The sequence below is a fragment of the Clinocottus analis genome, unplaced genomic scaffold (assembly GCF_023055335.1).
Source record: "Clinocottus analis isolate CAN_PGR_092001 unplaced genomic scaffold, fCliAna1.0.p SCAF_5, whole genome shotgun sequence".
NCBI lineage: Eukaryota > Metazoa > Chordata > Actinopteri > Perciformes > Cottidae > Clinocottus > Clinocottus analis.
Genome location: NW_027176207.1, coordinates 15,603,579 through 15,618,715, shown reverse-complemented (window position 1 = coordinate 15,618,715; position 15,137 = coordinate 15,603,579). Strand labels below are relative to the sequence as shown.

The 15,137-nt window shown below is 38.3% G+C and overlaps 1 protein-coding gene across 1 annotated transcript in view; it reads right to left on the bottom strand.

Annotated features, from left to right (window-relative positions):
- LOC137802198 (gamma-aminobutyric acid receptor subunit beta-2-like) overlaps nucleotides 1-15,137 on the bottom strand; it is a 56,433-nt gene that overhangs the window by 17,715 nt on the left and 23,581 nt on the right. The window contains exons 4-5 of the mRNA XM_068599856.1: nucleotides 12,957-13,177; nucleotides 3,122-3,204 (exon numbers count right to left, since the gene is read on the bottom strand). Coding sequence (XP_068455957.1) covers nucleotides 3,122-3,204; nucleotides 12,957-13,177 — 304 coding nt within the window. The remainder of the gene's footprint in view (nucleotides 1-3,121; nucleotides 3,205-12,956; nucleotides 13,178-15,137) is intronic.

Sequence of the window (15,137 nt, the reverse complement as noted above, 5' to 3'; positions counted from 1 at the left end):
CTGGGCGGGAAAGTCCCTGAGCTCTACAGTATTAATCATTTACGTCTCGCCATCCCCACCACTTTAAGAATAAGTTATCTTTCTGTGTGAACTACTAATTTGTGTCAAATGTGCTATTAATGATGAACATATCGGACACATTCCTTTTTCATGCATCAAGTCCTGACGCGATTCCTGAATAAAATTACACAGTTACAAGAAGTCTTCTGCATATATTATGTAAATGATGCCGTTTACAATAGTAAAATCTACCTGCAAGCAAATATAGTTGATGCTGGTTTTTTCAGGCTCAGTGCAGCTGTACTATTGAGTGAGGCCTCAGGCGTGTCTTAATCACCCTTTATAATATATTATTGTATTTTATATTATATTTTATACTATATATATATATATATATATATATATATATATATATATATATATATATATATATATATATATATATATATATAAGTGATAGAGCTATGTAAGTTTGGAACAATGACAAATGTGAAAATGATTCGTTCTCTATTTAGATTTTCTTTTGTGTGAAGGTAATTTGATAACGGTAATAGTTGGCTCCATTTTCTTGTAGAATTGAAACAATATGATCCATCCCTCTTTGCATAAAATGCCCTCACTAACAAAGATCTCACCACACTGAAACAGCTCGTGATTGAGTGATTAAAATGGTAATCAAACCAGGGTCGGAGTAGGATTTCTTAAAAATTTCCTCGCCAGTGTGTTTTAAACTTGAAGCCTGTCACCAAATGAAAAGAGAAGGATGTGTGCTCGGGGTTCTGATGACTAGCTGTGTTGTGAGACACACTCATTAGTAAACAGCCAATGCCCCTCTATGTCTGCCCCACACTTGCCTACCATAATTCCCTGAACCATGGTCAAACAAGTAGTTTAAATGGACACTGCAACAGTCTGAGGTAAGATTTGCAGTTGCAAGCTCTTCACAATCTTACCAAAGGCTTACCAGGTTCCCAATTAAGTTTGATTAAGGCATTTTTGCTCCGTTTGCCCCCCGGCAAGTTAAACTCTACGTGACAAGCAAGCATTCTTGTGTTTTGTGTCGGCATGAAGGTCATCCTCTCAACAGTAGCATACGCAGACTACTGCTGCTACAATGCTCTCATAATGTATCACAGATCTGTGACCTTATGTCCAGCAATGGTGTTCCGAAATGTAGGAATCAGAAAATGAGGCACACGGTTGCCATGTTTCCCCCCAACCCCCATTCCATTATAGATGGAATATTGTTCTTTCACAGCAAGATTTCAATTATATCTTTTGATGTTCTCGCTTCAGTTTGTTTGGCTTATTTTTCATATTATATATTATATTATATAAGTGACAGCCCAACTGTACCCATCTCGAGCCCAGATGTCCTAAATGGTTCTTATCAAAGATGGACATAATGTCTATTTTAATTCCATTTTATATCAACAAACTATCTTCATGGAGTTCATATAAATTGCGTCAATATATAATGCTGTTGGTGCAATTGGTTTATGTGCCCATCGCGCACCAGGCTAAATACATTATACTCCATTAGCTGACTGCATTCCTGTAACCACACTCTCACAGAACTTAGCCCGCTGCTGCTCGACAAATGGTCTCACATTTTGTTATAGAGCTGTGTGCATCCTTAGCTTAGGATACAGGAACTACCAGATCGTATGATCACATTTCATGAAAAGTTAAATATTTACAACAACTATGGCTTCTAAAAATTCTCAAAGCTGTTACTGTTTCGACTATTGATGGCAGTGGCAGGCCTCTGCTAAACATCACTATAACTGTGTTGTGCAATGCTGGGTAAAATTTAAAAAAAAAAAAAAAGTAAAATCACTTCCTTTGCTCCTTATGCTCCAATTCCTTCTGTACACCAACACCAGCTGTAAGCCTTCAAGCTCACATTGCACAGTTGAGTACAAAACCCTTAACTCTCTTTTGATGGAAACTAGATTCAGATGCATTCACAGTTATTCAGTTGAATTGACGAAGCTCGAGCAACTTTATCCATGAATATAATTTTAACCGTGATGGTAAATGAACGGTGAGGACACCTTTTCTACCTCCCCAATCACCACTGAAACTAGACTGTCATCCCTCCCAAATGTGGCAGAAACTAAAGAGGTATTCTTTTTCATTTGTATTTTTTATTTTTTTTTTGCATTGGAGAAGCGGTTAGCATACGACTTTATACAGAAAGAAGACATCAAATTGAGAAGTGTGAACCTGCCATTTGAGATTACAACATTTAAAAAAACAAACCCTGAACATCCTGTACTTTGTTTTTTCTTCTGTTAAACTGCAGGAATACAGAGCAAGGGGAAACTGAAAGAGACTTATGGCGATACAACAAAGGGTTTGGTATGCACTCAAACCTTAAAACCTAGTACACTGTGGTTAAATAGTTGGTGTCATAGAGGTACCACGGCACCCCGTATCATGCAATGCTCATAAATTGTTGTCATTCGAAAGCGGGCTGCAGCTTTGGAAAGCATTAGCGATAACTCTACTATATCACTTCAGCACCACGGACAGCTCATATTACACACAATACTCTGCTGCTCCATGAGGGTACAGGCACTTATTGAACTACGACCATTATTTCATTTGATGAGAGCGAGCTGGTGTACAAGATGGCTGCTCAAATTGATCTTAGGTTCAACTGTTTTTTTTTTCCAAAGTCTGTGTGACACCTTAATACTGTTGAAAATGACATTTCTTCTTGAACCATACTTTTGTGCAATAAAAACAGCTCTATATTAGCTGAATTGATACAATATGTATTTATTTTTGTTGTGAAAGAGTAAATTCATGGGAGGGTGTACTTAGGAACAAAATAACGCATCTACTTTCACCCAGGAAAATACAGTAAATTGGATGGAAAGGATTATGTTGAAAATATTGAAATTCTGAGTAAATCCTTGCACTACAGTGGAGCATAAATTGTTTGGACCCAGCTAACATAGCCTGTGACAGCTGAATAAAAAAAAGCTGAGGCCACACCAGTGTATGAGGGTACTAACACTTAGGGCAGCCCAGAGATTCAGAGCTTGGACAAGAAACTAAATAATACATGACACAAGCAAATAATGAATAAATAAATGGAGGAAGTACTCACAACTCTCTATCTCGAGTGTGCAGTTTTGCTCGTCCAGTGGATACCTTCTCAGGTCCATCATACAAGCGGCGGTGGTAGTGATCCTGAAAACACAAAACATTGATTTTACAGCATTGTGGAAGATTTTGATGGACAGTAAAGTGATTATTCTTCAGTTGGCAAAGTAGAGGTCAGACTCCAGTCTTAACAGTGTGATGCATTAAAGATTAAATATATTTATGAACACATGTTAGGACAGTTTAACCTTACTAATCAAAAATACCCATTACTTCCAATTAACCATGTTCAACTAAAAGCTATAAATGTTAATGTTGGAGCCTTTACGTTCGGAGCCTTTAACAGCAGTGGTGGGAACTCCATTGGGGATTACAGGTCCAAAACTAATCCTTATGTGCAAGTTCAAGCATTGTTTGGATTATCCAGTGGGTCCTCTGTCAGGCCGCAGCTGAGATGTGAGTCACAGCAGGGATCAAACTCTGTGGGATAGTGGTGGCAGCAATAGGCCAGAGATAACAGTGTTTGTTCTCTGGCGAGGGCATGTTATCATGTGTTTTACAAACTGATGACATTGCAAATCCTTTACAAGTCAAAATGATTGCTTATACTAAATACTGCTCCTACTTTATGACAACAAGAAAAAGAATAATTGAGCTTGTTCTATTTATTTTTTTTCATTTTTATTTCTTACAGCTGTTACAAATATGTCGATATATATGAATATAAAAAGGTTTAGTTGTGTAGGCGTGTGTGATTTCCAAAGATGTTTGTAGGTGTAATGTTTTAGCGGTTGCACATCCCTCCCTCTGTTGATTTGACTGACAGTGTGGAAATGAACATGAATAAACAAAGATATTTTTTTAGATAGATAGATAGATAGATAGATAGATAGATAGATAGATAGATAGATAGATAGATAGATAGATAGATAGATAGATGTTATAGGATCTTGCAGAATCCAATTTTGACTTTGGTAAACTACTTCATAACTGTCAGAGATGAATATTGCTTGAGCATGGAATAAGTTCAGTGATTATTATTTTTTCTCTAGAGTACTTCTTTAGTTGTTATTAAAGTTATTAAAGATTGTATTAAAAAAAACACCTCAGCAGTTGATCTCAAACTTTTAATTTATTTCTTTTTGAGTGGCAGCACAATGAGCCAGCTCATCAAAATTGACTTAAAACATATAACTGTAAATGTTTTTGACAAAGTGAACCAAAGTCAATACGACGATCTACTTATAATCCTACTCTAACTTGTGAACACATTTTAAACCACATATATGGACTGTAATAAACAAACTGCAAATGAAGCAAAGCTTTTTAATTAAAAGCAGTTTAAATCTGCATTATTTATTTGGATCATTGCTCTTAAACGTAATCTACCAGTCAAAAAGAAACATTTTGGCAAAGTATGTGATTTTATAATAGCTACAAATAAGAGTGGCCAAGGTCTTTATTGCCTCTGTGATGTGGTGTGTTTATAAGTCAGCATAGTAGCATTTAGCCTCCAAATCTCTATCAAAATAAATAGACAGGGATGGATAATAAGGGATAATAACAGCATCCAGCCACAAGTCAATAGATGCAGGTATGTTGTCCATCAGACTTTGTGAAGGGAACATAAGGACTATGCTGTGAGTAATAGGCTGCCATTCTTTGCCTGGCTCTGGTCTTGTGTTAGAACTTGACTCCCGCTGAGGGAGTTGCCACAGAGCAGCACAGCATGGTGGGTAATCGTCTAGGCACACCTGACAACATAGATATATGTGTGCCAGAGGAGAGGCTCATCTTGAGTCCAATCCTCTGCGTTACACAGCAGAGATAATCACCATTGTGTGTATCCGTGCCCCTCCCTCTCCCTCTCCCTCTCTCTCTCTCTCGCCCTCGACTCTTTGCTTTCTCTTTGTCATCATTCCATTATTCAGACTAACAGACACTGCAATGAAAATCTTTTTGCCTCACATTTTCTGAAAATCCAAGCCATCTAAGGATCACACAATGGCATACTGAACAATATTCGAGCAGACTTCTGAAATGATGCAGCAGTACTTTCACAATGATGATCACATGCATCTACACAACATGGCCAGTGTTCGGTAGCGGCATCGCATTCTGTCTGAAAATATGTGTCTATGTCCAAATAACCAAGCTCACCGCAGGCAACATATGGCAAACAGGGTGGACCACACCTACCCATTTCCAAACAGGCTTTGTGGTATACTCAGTCATTTAGATAAAGCAACACATTGAAGGGAGCTTTTTAGTAAAGATTTCATGAAGTGTAATTTTAAATACTGAAATTCATTAAAAACAAATATTTATGATCTTCTCGCCCTAAAACCCAGAACCTCCCTGAATCACTTAATCATTCCCTCTATATTTTTTCTTTTTTTTTACTGCGTTGGTCTTTTTTTTCCCTTAGTGCATTTGCAAGCTTGTTGGAAAAATGCTTTTTTAAGTGTTCCACATCGTTTTTACTTACTTTAAATGGTCTGGCATGAATACAGTTTACAGTGGGTGGCCATTAAGGCCTCTAAAGAGGAGAAACACATAATATAGGTCATTAAAAGGCTTAAAAAAATGACAGTTTTTTTTTCCCCCGAGATAGAAACGTCTTTTAGTCAAATAATAAATGTCCGCTAGCTGTTTGTTTAAAGGGCTTATGGTTATAACGGTATAAACCAAATAACTTCAGGAACTTCTTGTCCCTTGTCCTACCAACAGTCACACAGGTTTATTTTACAATCACTTGTACAGTTTAAACAGAAGATGTATATGTTTTTGTCAGATAAACGACATGAAGGGCAAAAGAAAGGCAAAAGATGTGAGAAAGAATTGAAACGATAGAGAGAGGAGATGGGAGAACATTTAGGGATAGAGGATGTCAGGTGAGTAAATAAGGGGACTATCATAACTGTGCTTTCTAATAGCATTAAAGCCGTTCAAAGGGAAGCGTTAGCATTAACATGCTGTTTAATATTACACACCTCAGGGGTTTCCACCCCCCAGAGTGAGACAGGGAGGTTGTTTGAGCCTAAGAGGTTTAGATGAATTCTCCTTTTCTTTCTTTCTTGTCCCCTCGTCTTTGTCAGCGTTTATTTCTCTCTGACGGATTTGCTGCTGGTACTGTGGCTTCCAGGTGTTTAACCAAGGAGTAAATTGCCGGTTACTTTCTGGCAACTTTTTGATCTGTGTCAAGACGGAGGCAGCAGTGTAGAACTGAGAGCAAGAGCCTATGGCAGGGTCTTCAAAACAACAGCGTGGGAAAGGTAAAGGTTACGCATGTCTGTGTGGGGTTGTGTGTGTGTGTGTGTGTGTGTGTGTGTGTGTGTGTACGTGTGGCCCTGAGCATGTTTGCTATGTTGCGTGTTTGTAACGTGTATGTGTGTGTAAGTGCCTCGTTTTGTATGCAGCTGTCCCTCGCATACTTTCCCGCTTGTCCCATCCTTTAAATGATGCACAGCCACATTTCTCACTCCGTCTTAGTGTTTGGTTGTTTGGTCTGCTGCCTGAGGACACTGCCAACCGCAGCGCCTGAGCCTCCATATGTTGCATCACCTGCAGTGACCCTCCAGATTTGCTCGAAGACTCTGATCCTGGATGGATCAAACTTTTGAGGTCAAATCAGGGACAGGTAGCCTCAAGGGGTTTTTTTTTTAGCAGTCACTGGGATTCAGCCCAAGTAAATGTGTTTATCACGTACTCGGAACAACATGCTTGGTGGAAATGAATTGAATATTTTAACTCAGATTCTGTACAGAAGACTAAATCCACTTTTTTATTAACTTAATTACAGTATTTAATATTCATTGGCCCTTGTCCTAATCTTACGTTTTCATCGCAAGAGCATATTAATGGTGAACTATGCCAGTTCAACATTTTACATACTGGCCATTTACTTGAGTGACATTTTATGCTACCGTTCACCCATAATTCTACTTTTTAGATATTTCAGAGCTTGCAAATTCTGAAATGGCATACACATCATATGTTAACTTTATACCAACAATCTCGTATGTCTAATCACAGCACATATTCCATTTTAGTTCCCAAAGACATGCACTTTTAACGTAATCTAGTTTATATGGTTGTGGAGTCATGCTTACTTTCATAAATCATCTGAATACCTCTCTTCCATTGCCTGCAGATCTTTACAAAATGTATTCAGAGACAGGAAATGTATTTTGTGCCAGAGCCGCAATATTTGATATTTAAGATAATGATAGCGTTCAGAGAGCACTCACCAGCTGCTTCCCACAGACTACCAAATCACTTGGATGCTGTGACATTAATATTCAACAAAAATGTCTCCTATTTAATGTTGGAAGGGATACTATTCTGTTTGACATGTGTTTTATATGTTAATTGAAACCTAATAACATTCATAATAAAATCCAATAATACTTGAATATGCCAATTTCTCACCGTAGTTTTAGGAAAGCTCATTGTTTAACCCTGAAAAAGAACAAGGGTAAGACGCCTTTTTAGACCTATCCTTCCAGAGAAACATTGCAAGGCACTTTTGTTGCTTGACATGATCAGCTTTTGCGCTAATATTATACTCCCTGAAGTCAATTTCTACTAGTTGGTGTTTTTCCAGGTTAAAAAAGAATGCCCTTGAAATGCTGGATTTAGATCAATGTGTGGGTGTTACAAGTTGCGTGGGAAAAGAACAACAGCCAACAGATATGTAAAAATAATCCTTTTAGCCACCACAATAAATTCCTGGGATGCATCAGTAGTTCAATGGTAAATACAGTGTGTGTGTGTGTGTGTGTGTGTGTGTGTGTGTGAATATTCATCAGCTGTTTGTACAGTGTGTGTGCAGACCCCACAAGTAGGCAAATAAATATTTAGAACCCCCAAGAAAGAAAAATGTGTGTGTGTGTGTGTGTGTGTGTGTGTGTGTGTGTGTGTGTGTGTGTGTGTGTGTGTGTGTGTGTGTGTGTGTGTGTGTGAATATTCATCACCTGTTTGTACATTCTCTCGGTGTGGTTTTCTCTATTTTCAGCATCTATGGACTTGTTGCATCCAATTAAATTTCCAAAATACAATGCACCAATGAGAAGGTCCTCTCACACTTTTTGTGTTTACAGATGATCCGGCCCCTTTTTTCTTGTCAAAGGACTGTATTTCTGTGGTCACTAATAACTGTGGCGCACAGGTTTAGAAGTAACGCCACTAGGAAAAGTGTAGGGGCACAACTTTGGTCTTTCACTCGCATCACAACTTCAAAATGTCATAAAAAAGTAATTCCATCCTTTTGAGTCAAATAATACAAGGATATGAATCTCAACTATTCAGTTACCTGACTTTTCTATAAGTCGTAAATCAATCTTAAAGTCGACTGTGAGGTTTATGGGAGGTTTTTATGAAGTGACATTGTGTGCCACAAATTATTAACATTTAGATTTGATTAAACATCTCCAGAAAGTGGGAAGAAATGTGTCAGATAGCTGTATTATACCAGCTTTAGTTCCACCTAATGCTTGTTATCACTTTGGATATTGTTTTTCTTTTGACTTGCTTCTCTGACTTGTTTGATATAAGTTACATGCTGTAACTATGTCTGGATGAATATGTCTGGATGAATAACAGTTTGTCCATCCGCCCACTTCTTCTAGTTACCTGGCAACCTCACGATGATGAGGTAATCTGGCTGTTGATCGCCTGGAAATAGTTCCAGTACGCAACTTTTTGTACACCTATGACATGTTTATATATTTGTTTTATATTACTTTTTAAATACATTTCTGTATTTATGTGTACAGACTAACTAAACAAGACACAATGTGTTTATTTGAGAGACTCATGTTTTTGAACATAAAAGAGTGTCATTCTAGCGCTTCACCATGCTTCTTTATGTAAAGCTAAGGTTATACTGGCTCTAACTATATTCCCTAAAATACATACAAACAAATGCATTCAATACATCTTGAGAACAAATCGCCAACTTTATCCCTGATTTATAATACTGAATACATCTTTTAATAAGTACAGATATTGCTATTCACATCTTTATTATGTCAGAGTATATACATTATCATTTCCATTACCTCCATAATTAATCTAATAAATAATTAATTTCAACTTCTCTGTTGTATGGTTTTACTACTGCCTTCTGAGATTTTCATCTCGCAGACCATTACAGTTTCATGCAGTCTAATCTATTTATTGGCATAGCAAATATATAACTACATAATTTGTCTTAGGCTTTAAGTGAGCAGTAATATGCAGTATCTACATGTGCTGTGTGGATTTGTGTGCACTCACTGACATATGCAAGATCCCATGACCCAATTTAGGATTTGTAAAACTCTGGTCATCCTACTTACATGATCTTGAGTGTCAAGGGGTGATGGATTTCTTCTCCCCATTTCAATCTAATCCTACTTGATCCAAATTAATATTTGCACTGACTTGTCATAACATCTGCAGTGCATGAGAAACGTGTTAACCCATATTCCAAGTGATTATGGATTTTGTATTTGCATTTTGGATTCAGTGGTTGGTTTGATACTGCAGGTTATTGGCTTGAAGTCAAATGGCTGGAAACAGGGATGATTTGCATTACATCGGTTCTGTTTCAGCATAATCTGACCCTCACAATCTGCTGGGGCCTCTCTAGCTTCCTTCTCTGTGCTTTTGTCTACCTTTGATGTTCCAGGCAATGAGCAGATAGGCACTGATCTCAAAGCAGTGATCAAGCACCATTGCTATGAAACAGCATCGGGGACTGACTGTATTTTGGGTACAGCGTTTCTCGGATATCACAGATTTTATTTTGGAAAATAACTGTATTCCCACAATGCTTCAAATAACGTAAAACACCAATAGTTATGTCAGTTAACCAACTGTAAGGGAAATTCAGATTTCATCTGAAGGCAATAAAATGTATCACAGCGAAAGGGAGAAAAAAAAGAAGCAGATTCTAATTCACGTTGCACTCATGAATGTGCAGGTCTAATTGGACACCGCACTCAAGTGAAGGTCATTTCTGTCCTGCAATAAAACACTTAAGGACTGAATTACTGTGCTTTTGTTGGGCAGAAAAGTCCTCAAGTGGCTATATAGGAATATATTCAGTAGCACTCTGAAAGTTGGTATTCCTTTTCTTTCTTTATTTAAGCTAAGGCTATAGCACTTGTTGCATGTAAAGTACAATGTGACAAATAGTTGTGTAAAGATCAAGATTACATAGCTATACAATGTCATGTTCAGAGGGAAAATATAGCTGTAGGATTTTGTGTTGCACTTAATTTCTTCATACTTATCTCTTTCTCCATCTAATGCTTTTTTTTTCCATCTCTCAAGATGATATGACTGCCCTTTTTTTATCCTCCCCTTCCCTTGTGCTCTTGCTGTATCTATACACTAACCATATCCAGCAACTATTTACCCATGTGTTGCTATTCACGCATTTAGAAAGTTACTTCAACACATCACTTCCATCCATCACTGTCAGAGATGTTGCTTTAGTTGGCATGAAAGTAGTAAAACTAACATAATGAAACCATATGTATATTACGTCAGTTTATCTCAATACTGAGCATATGGAACACGTGGAACAGTGAAAATGGGCCTTGGGTGAGTAATGAAGACGGATAACATTGATGACGACGGCAAAAAAAGGACACAATTCCTTTCTAATACTCTCCCTAACAGCCCTCGCTCTCCTTCTTTGTTTCATTGATGGTCTCTACATATATTTAATTTCACTCTTCCGCTGCAGTGCCAATGTGCTGCCATGATGGCCATTAAGATGTTATGGTTTTCAATAACTTTTTATAGTTTGTGCATCAGAGGCCTATTTGCAAAATGAACTGATGAGACATCAGTGAGGCGTGAGAAGTGCACTGTAATCATGTTAACTTTGAGAGGTTAAAACTCAGTGGAATGAGTCAATCAATTTACATTGTACTATTGGGGTTTTGTTTCTGGCAACTGGAAAACAGATGGGGTGTTCTCATTAACATATCAAACATGCAAAAGTCTCAGCTTGGGGCAATATTCAAAACAGTTTCGTTAGTGGCCTTCGAGAGTATTTTTTAGGATGAAAAGATCAACCCTGATGTTTCGTAAAAGTATTCAACAAACACAGTCTTTGTCTGAGAAACTTATCCATCTCACAAAGTTTGAGAAGATTGAAAAATATTACAACTGTATGTTTTTCAAATGTTCTCTGGTAGGAGACACGGAGATACAAGAATGTTTTAATCATCTGACACAATTTCATTCAAAGTCCAACCAAAATCCTAATTGGTGATCCAATTTTGCTGTCAAAAATAATGTCAGTGGTCAATTCAATGTTAATAGCGTTTCATGATGGAATAGAAGAAAAAAGGTCTATGATGGAATATCCAAAATGTTCCTTTTCCTCTCAGCCTCTGGAGGGGCATGTTCGTACATGTGATGGAGCAATGACAGGCGAACAGAGAGACAACAAAAAAACATACTCGTGCTGGAAGCTGGATTGTTTACAAGCCAAGGCCAGACAATGTTCTGTTATCAGTAATATTAAGGAGCAATGATCATGTCAACTTCTGACGAATATAACCTTTGCAGTAAAGTTGTTAAGCTATCTAATGTGTTTTTATTTATCTGGCAAGCTGACAACATATAGCAGTGCACTCTTTCCTGGTGGATGTTGGTGTGGTCATAATTTTAGCGAGCTACGCTGCATCACAAGACAATAAGTGTTTGTAAGACCGCTAATGGAAGTTGTTGTTCAAAGTCTAAGGCCCTAACAGACACACAGCAGGCTGCTGTCTGGCTGCCTATGATAAAATGATGACGTTACTTCCTTCTGCAAATAAACTGTTTAAAACGCACACATGGGTTTGATTGTATATTTGAAGTTCTCTAAGGGGCAATTTGGAGAACTCAAGCATTGCAACAGGTTACTGCAAAGATAGAGGACATAATGTCAGATTTCAGCTTCCATACTCCCCTGTCACTCTGCATCACACTCACCCCTCAGCCACTCCCACCTCACCGGTCTGCTTCAGCTCGCTCTCTCACCTAATCAGCTTATTCAGTGCACCTGTTAGTCACACCCACCTCATCAGCTGCACCTGCTAGTCACACCCACCTCGTCAGCTCAATCACTTTCACCTGCTGACTCTGCTGCACTACACCCTTTACTATTCAACCCCCAGTGTGTATCACCTCAATTTCTCTATGTTAGTTTCTAATTACTTTTTCTATGGATGTGAACTGCAATTTACAGAGCAAATAAAAATATATATATATATATATATATATATATATATATATATATATATATATATATATATATATATATATATATGCATGTGTTATAGCAGGAAAAACAGTCAAACTTTATATATACTTTTGGTGGTGATATACCTTGTATGAGAGCTCAATTCAGTGTTGAAGCCTTTAGTTGGTGATGTGCACAATGAGGATTCAAGTAGGTCACTACATCAACTTTCAAATTTTGCCCAAGGGCAATATTGCACCTCACATCAGTAGTTTTTCTTCATTTGGCTCTAATGAGCTAATTACTGGCTGAGACTGATGCAGCAATCATTACCTCAGTGTGTTGAAGGTGGTCGAAAGTTTTCTTCTTTTTATTAGGTTTCATTTCCATAAAATAAGTACATAGAACAATTAAATGAGAAACTACATAGTAAACATTAGTAATGTTAAATAGTAATTTACACTTCACATTTTAATATTTTGTCAATCTGGTGCCATATTCTTCCAACATTTGGGGAGATGGTACGTATTTTTCTGTTTATTTGCAAATGTAAATGTCTACCACCTTGTTCTTGTGTAGTCAAATTGTATTGCCAGAGATTAAATCTCACCTTAGACCGTACAGTACGGTGCCGTCCGGGTGCAGTCGGATCATTCTATTTTTCACCGTGACACCGTGGACGAACGATTTCTTGTCATTGAGGAAGTAGGTGTCGGGCACCCAGAGCTGGTCAGCCACCCGGTTATCTAAGGTCAGGTTCAGGGGGATCTCGGAGTAGGACAGCCGTTTGTCTCGCCAGGCCTGCTGAAAGTACATCGTCAGTGTGTAGTCCTGAATGTGTACAGAGAGGGAGCAAAGGAGGACAGAGGAAAGGGGGAGGGAGGGAGGGAAAGAGACAGCAAATCAGAAGGAAAGGAGACAGAGGGAGCGGCCGGGAGAGGTGGGGGAAGAGAAATGGAGAGAAAAGCGAGAGGAGACACGGTTATTCCAAGAAGTGACCATTTTACACAGCTGCTCTGTACTACAAACACTCAGATTAGACCAGACTAGGCTTCAATATTGAATGAAGTTCACTTAAAAGCAAATGGAACAGTAGGAGTACAGGCCAAAAAACTCTCAGAAGAAGGCAATGGGGAATTCCGTCTTTTCATAGAAACATGAGGTTTCGACAGACGGTGTGAAAGAGTGTGTACGTGTCAGAGAGGGGAAGAGAGAAAGAGAGACAGATGGTTTGGGTTTGCGCATGTGTAAGAGAGTGAGAGAGAGAGTTTGGGTCTGTTAATATATGATAAAAAAAAATGAATTTGTGGATTGCTTGTTTCGTTTATCGTGTGTGTGGATGTGACACACAAAGCAAACCGCTCCCACTCAAAATGCGTCATAACGCAGATTGGTCAGTGCTCCCCGGAGTCTGACACCACCGCAAGGTTACGCTCTTTTATGCAACATTCAGTTTAAAATGAGAACAGTCCAAACGGCACCATCGGGAGGGGTCGTGGTGGTTGGAAGGGTCAAACAAACACATTTTGTCCAGCCAGCTGGTCAAAAGCAATAATGAGTTGTTTGTGACTCGCTAGTCACGTAAACTGTTTATCGCGCCTTCCTCGCGTGACTCACCAGTTATTTGACGCATTGGTGTAAGTTTGGGTCTGTTTAAATATCAAATGTTCCACGAAAATAACCCCCAAGCAACCTCAAAACTGTATTGCAAAACTTCTCCTTGCTCTAGTTGCTCTGACAGATGCCGTTTTTCTGGGATTAAATATTGCTAAATGAGCTCAATATGTTGTACTTGCATAACATGTTCACTCATTTTCTTCTGCTTTTCCTCCCACAATTAGAAGAGTAGACAATCCTCTCACATCACAAGTCAAGCACATATGCTTTATGAAGCAGCATCAGACATCAAAGTGTGTTGGGAATAAAATGCGTGTTTGCCTTCATATGCATGCATGAATGATATAAAGGCGAAGACTAGCTGTGCTGCGTGTTACTGAGGCAGGCTTTTATGAATTTATCTTATTTAGACGTGTAAGGACTTGGACTATGGACTTATAGTCACCACTAGTTGTGCTATAGAGCAATTTGTTGTGTGTTTTCAGGTAGTATTTATACCTCATGCTTCACAAGCACTCGCACAAGGTCGCAAACATGCATGCATGTGCATGCGGGTAATGCAATATGCATTGCTGTTACGGTTTGTTGCAATTGTCTGATCAGCAGTTGTTGGCAGTAATCTGGCAACAAAGGTACCACAGTGCCAACAAATGGTAAAGGAAGATTGCTAAATATCAAGATATTATTAAAAAAAATCAGCTTTGCCCATGTTTTATGAGGATGTTAATCCATTATTTGGACATCAATAATACAACAAAAAGTGAACTGCTTTATTTCCCAGTAGGTTTACACATACATTCCCACATCCAAAGGATCGAGGTAAGACACACACATAATTTTACCATGACAAAAAAACTCTCTATATAGGCCAATAGATTTACTGTACTTCAAAAGTTTAAAAATCAAAGCATTCAGAGAGATGATTGTTCCAAAATTCAGGCTTTTGGGGACTGTACAAGGATACATTTTCTCTTGTTATGATGAAACACTCAAAACCTGAAACGCAAACAAGAGGTTAATAATTCATAAACAACTGCAGGAAATTTGAAACTTGCAGTTAAATTCCATGACGCTAAATCTAGGACGCGCTAAAAGAGTCAAGCCAGCAGTCAAATGTTTGTGTATTTCACTGAAGTACGAAGCCTACCAATCATCCATGAAAAACTAAGTGAAA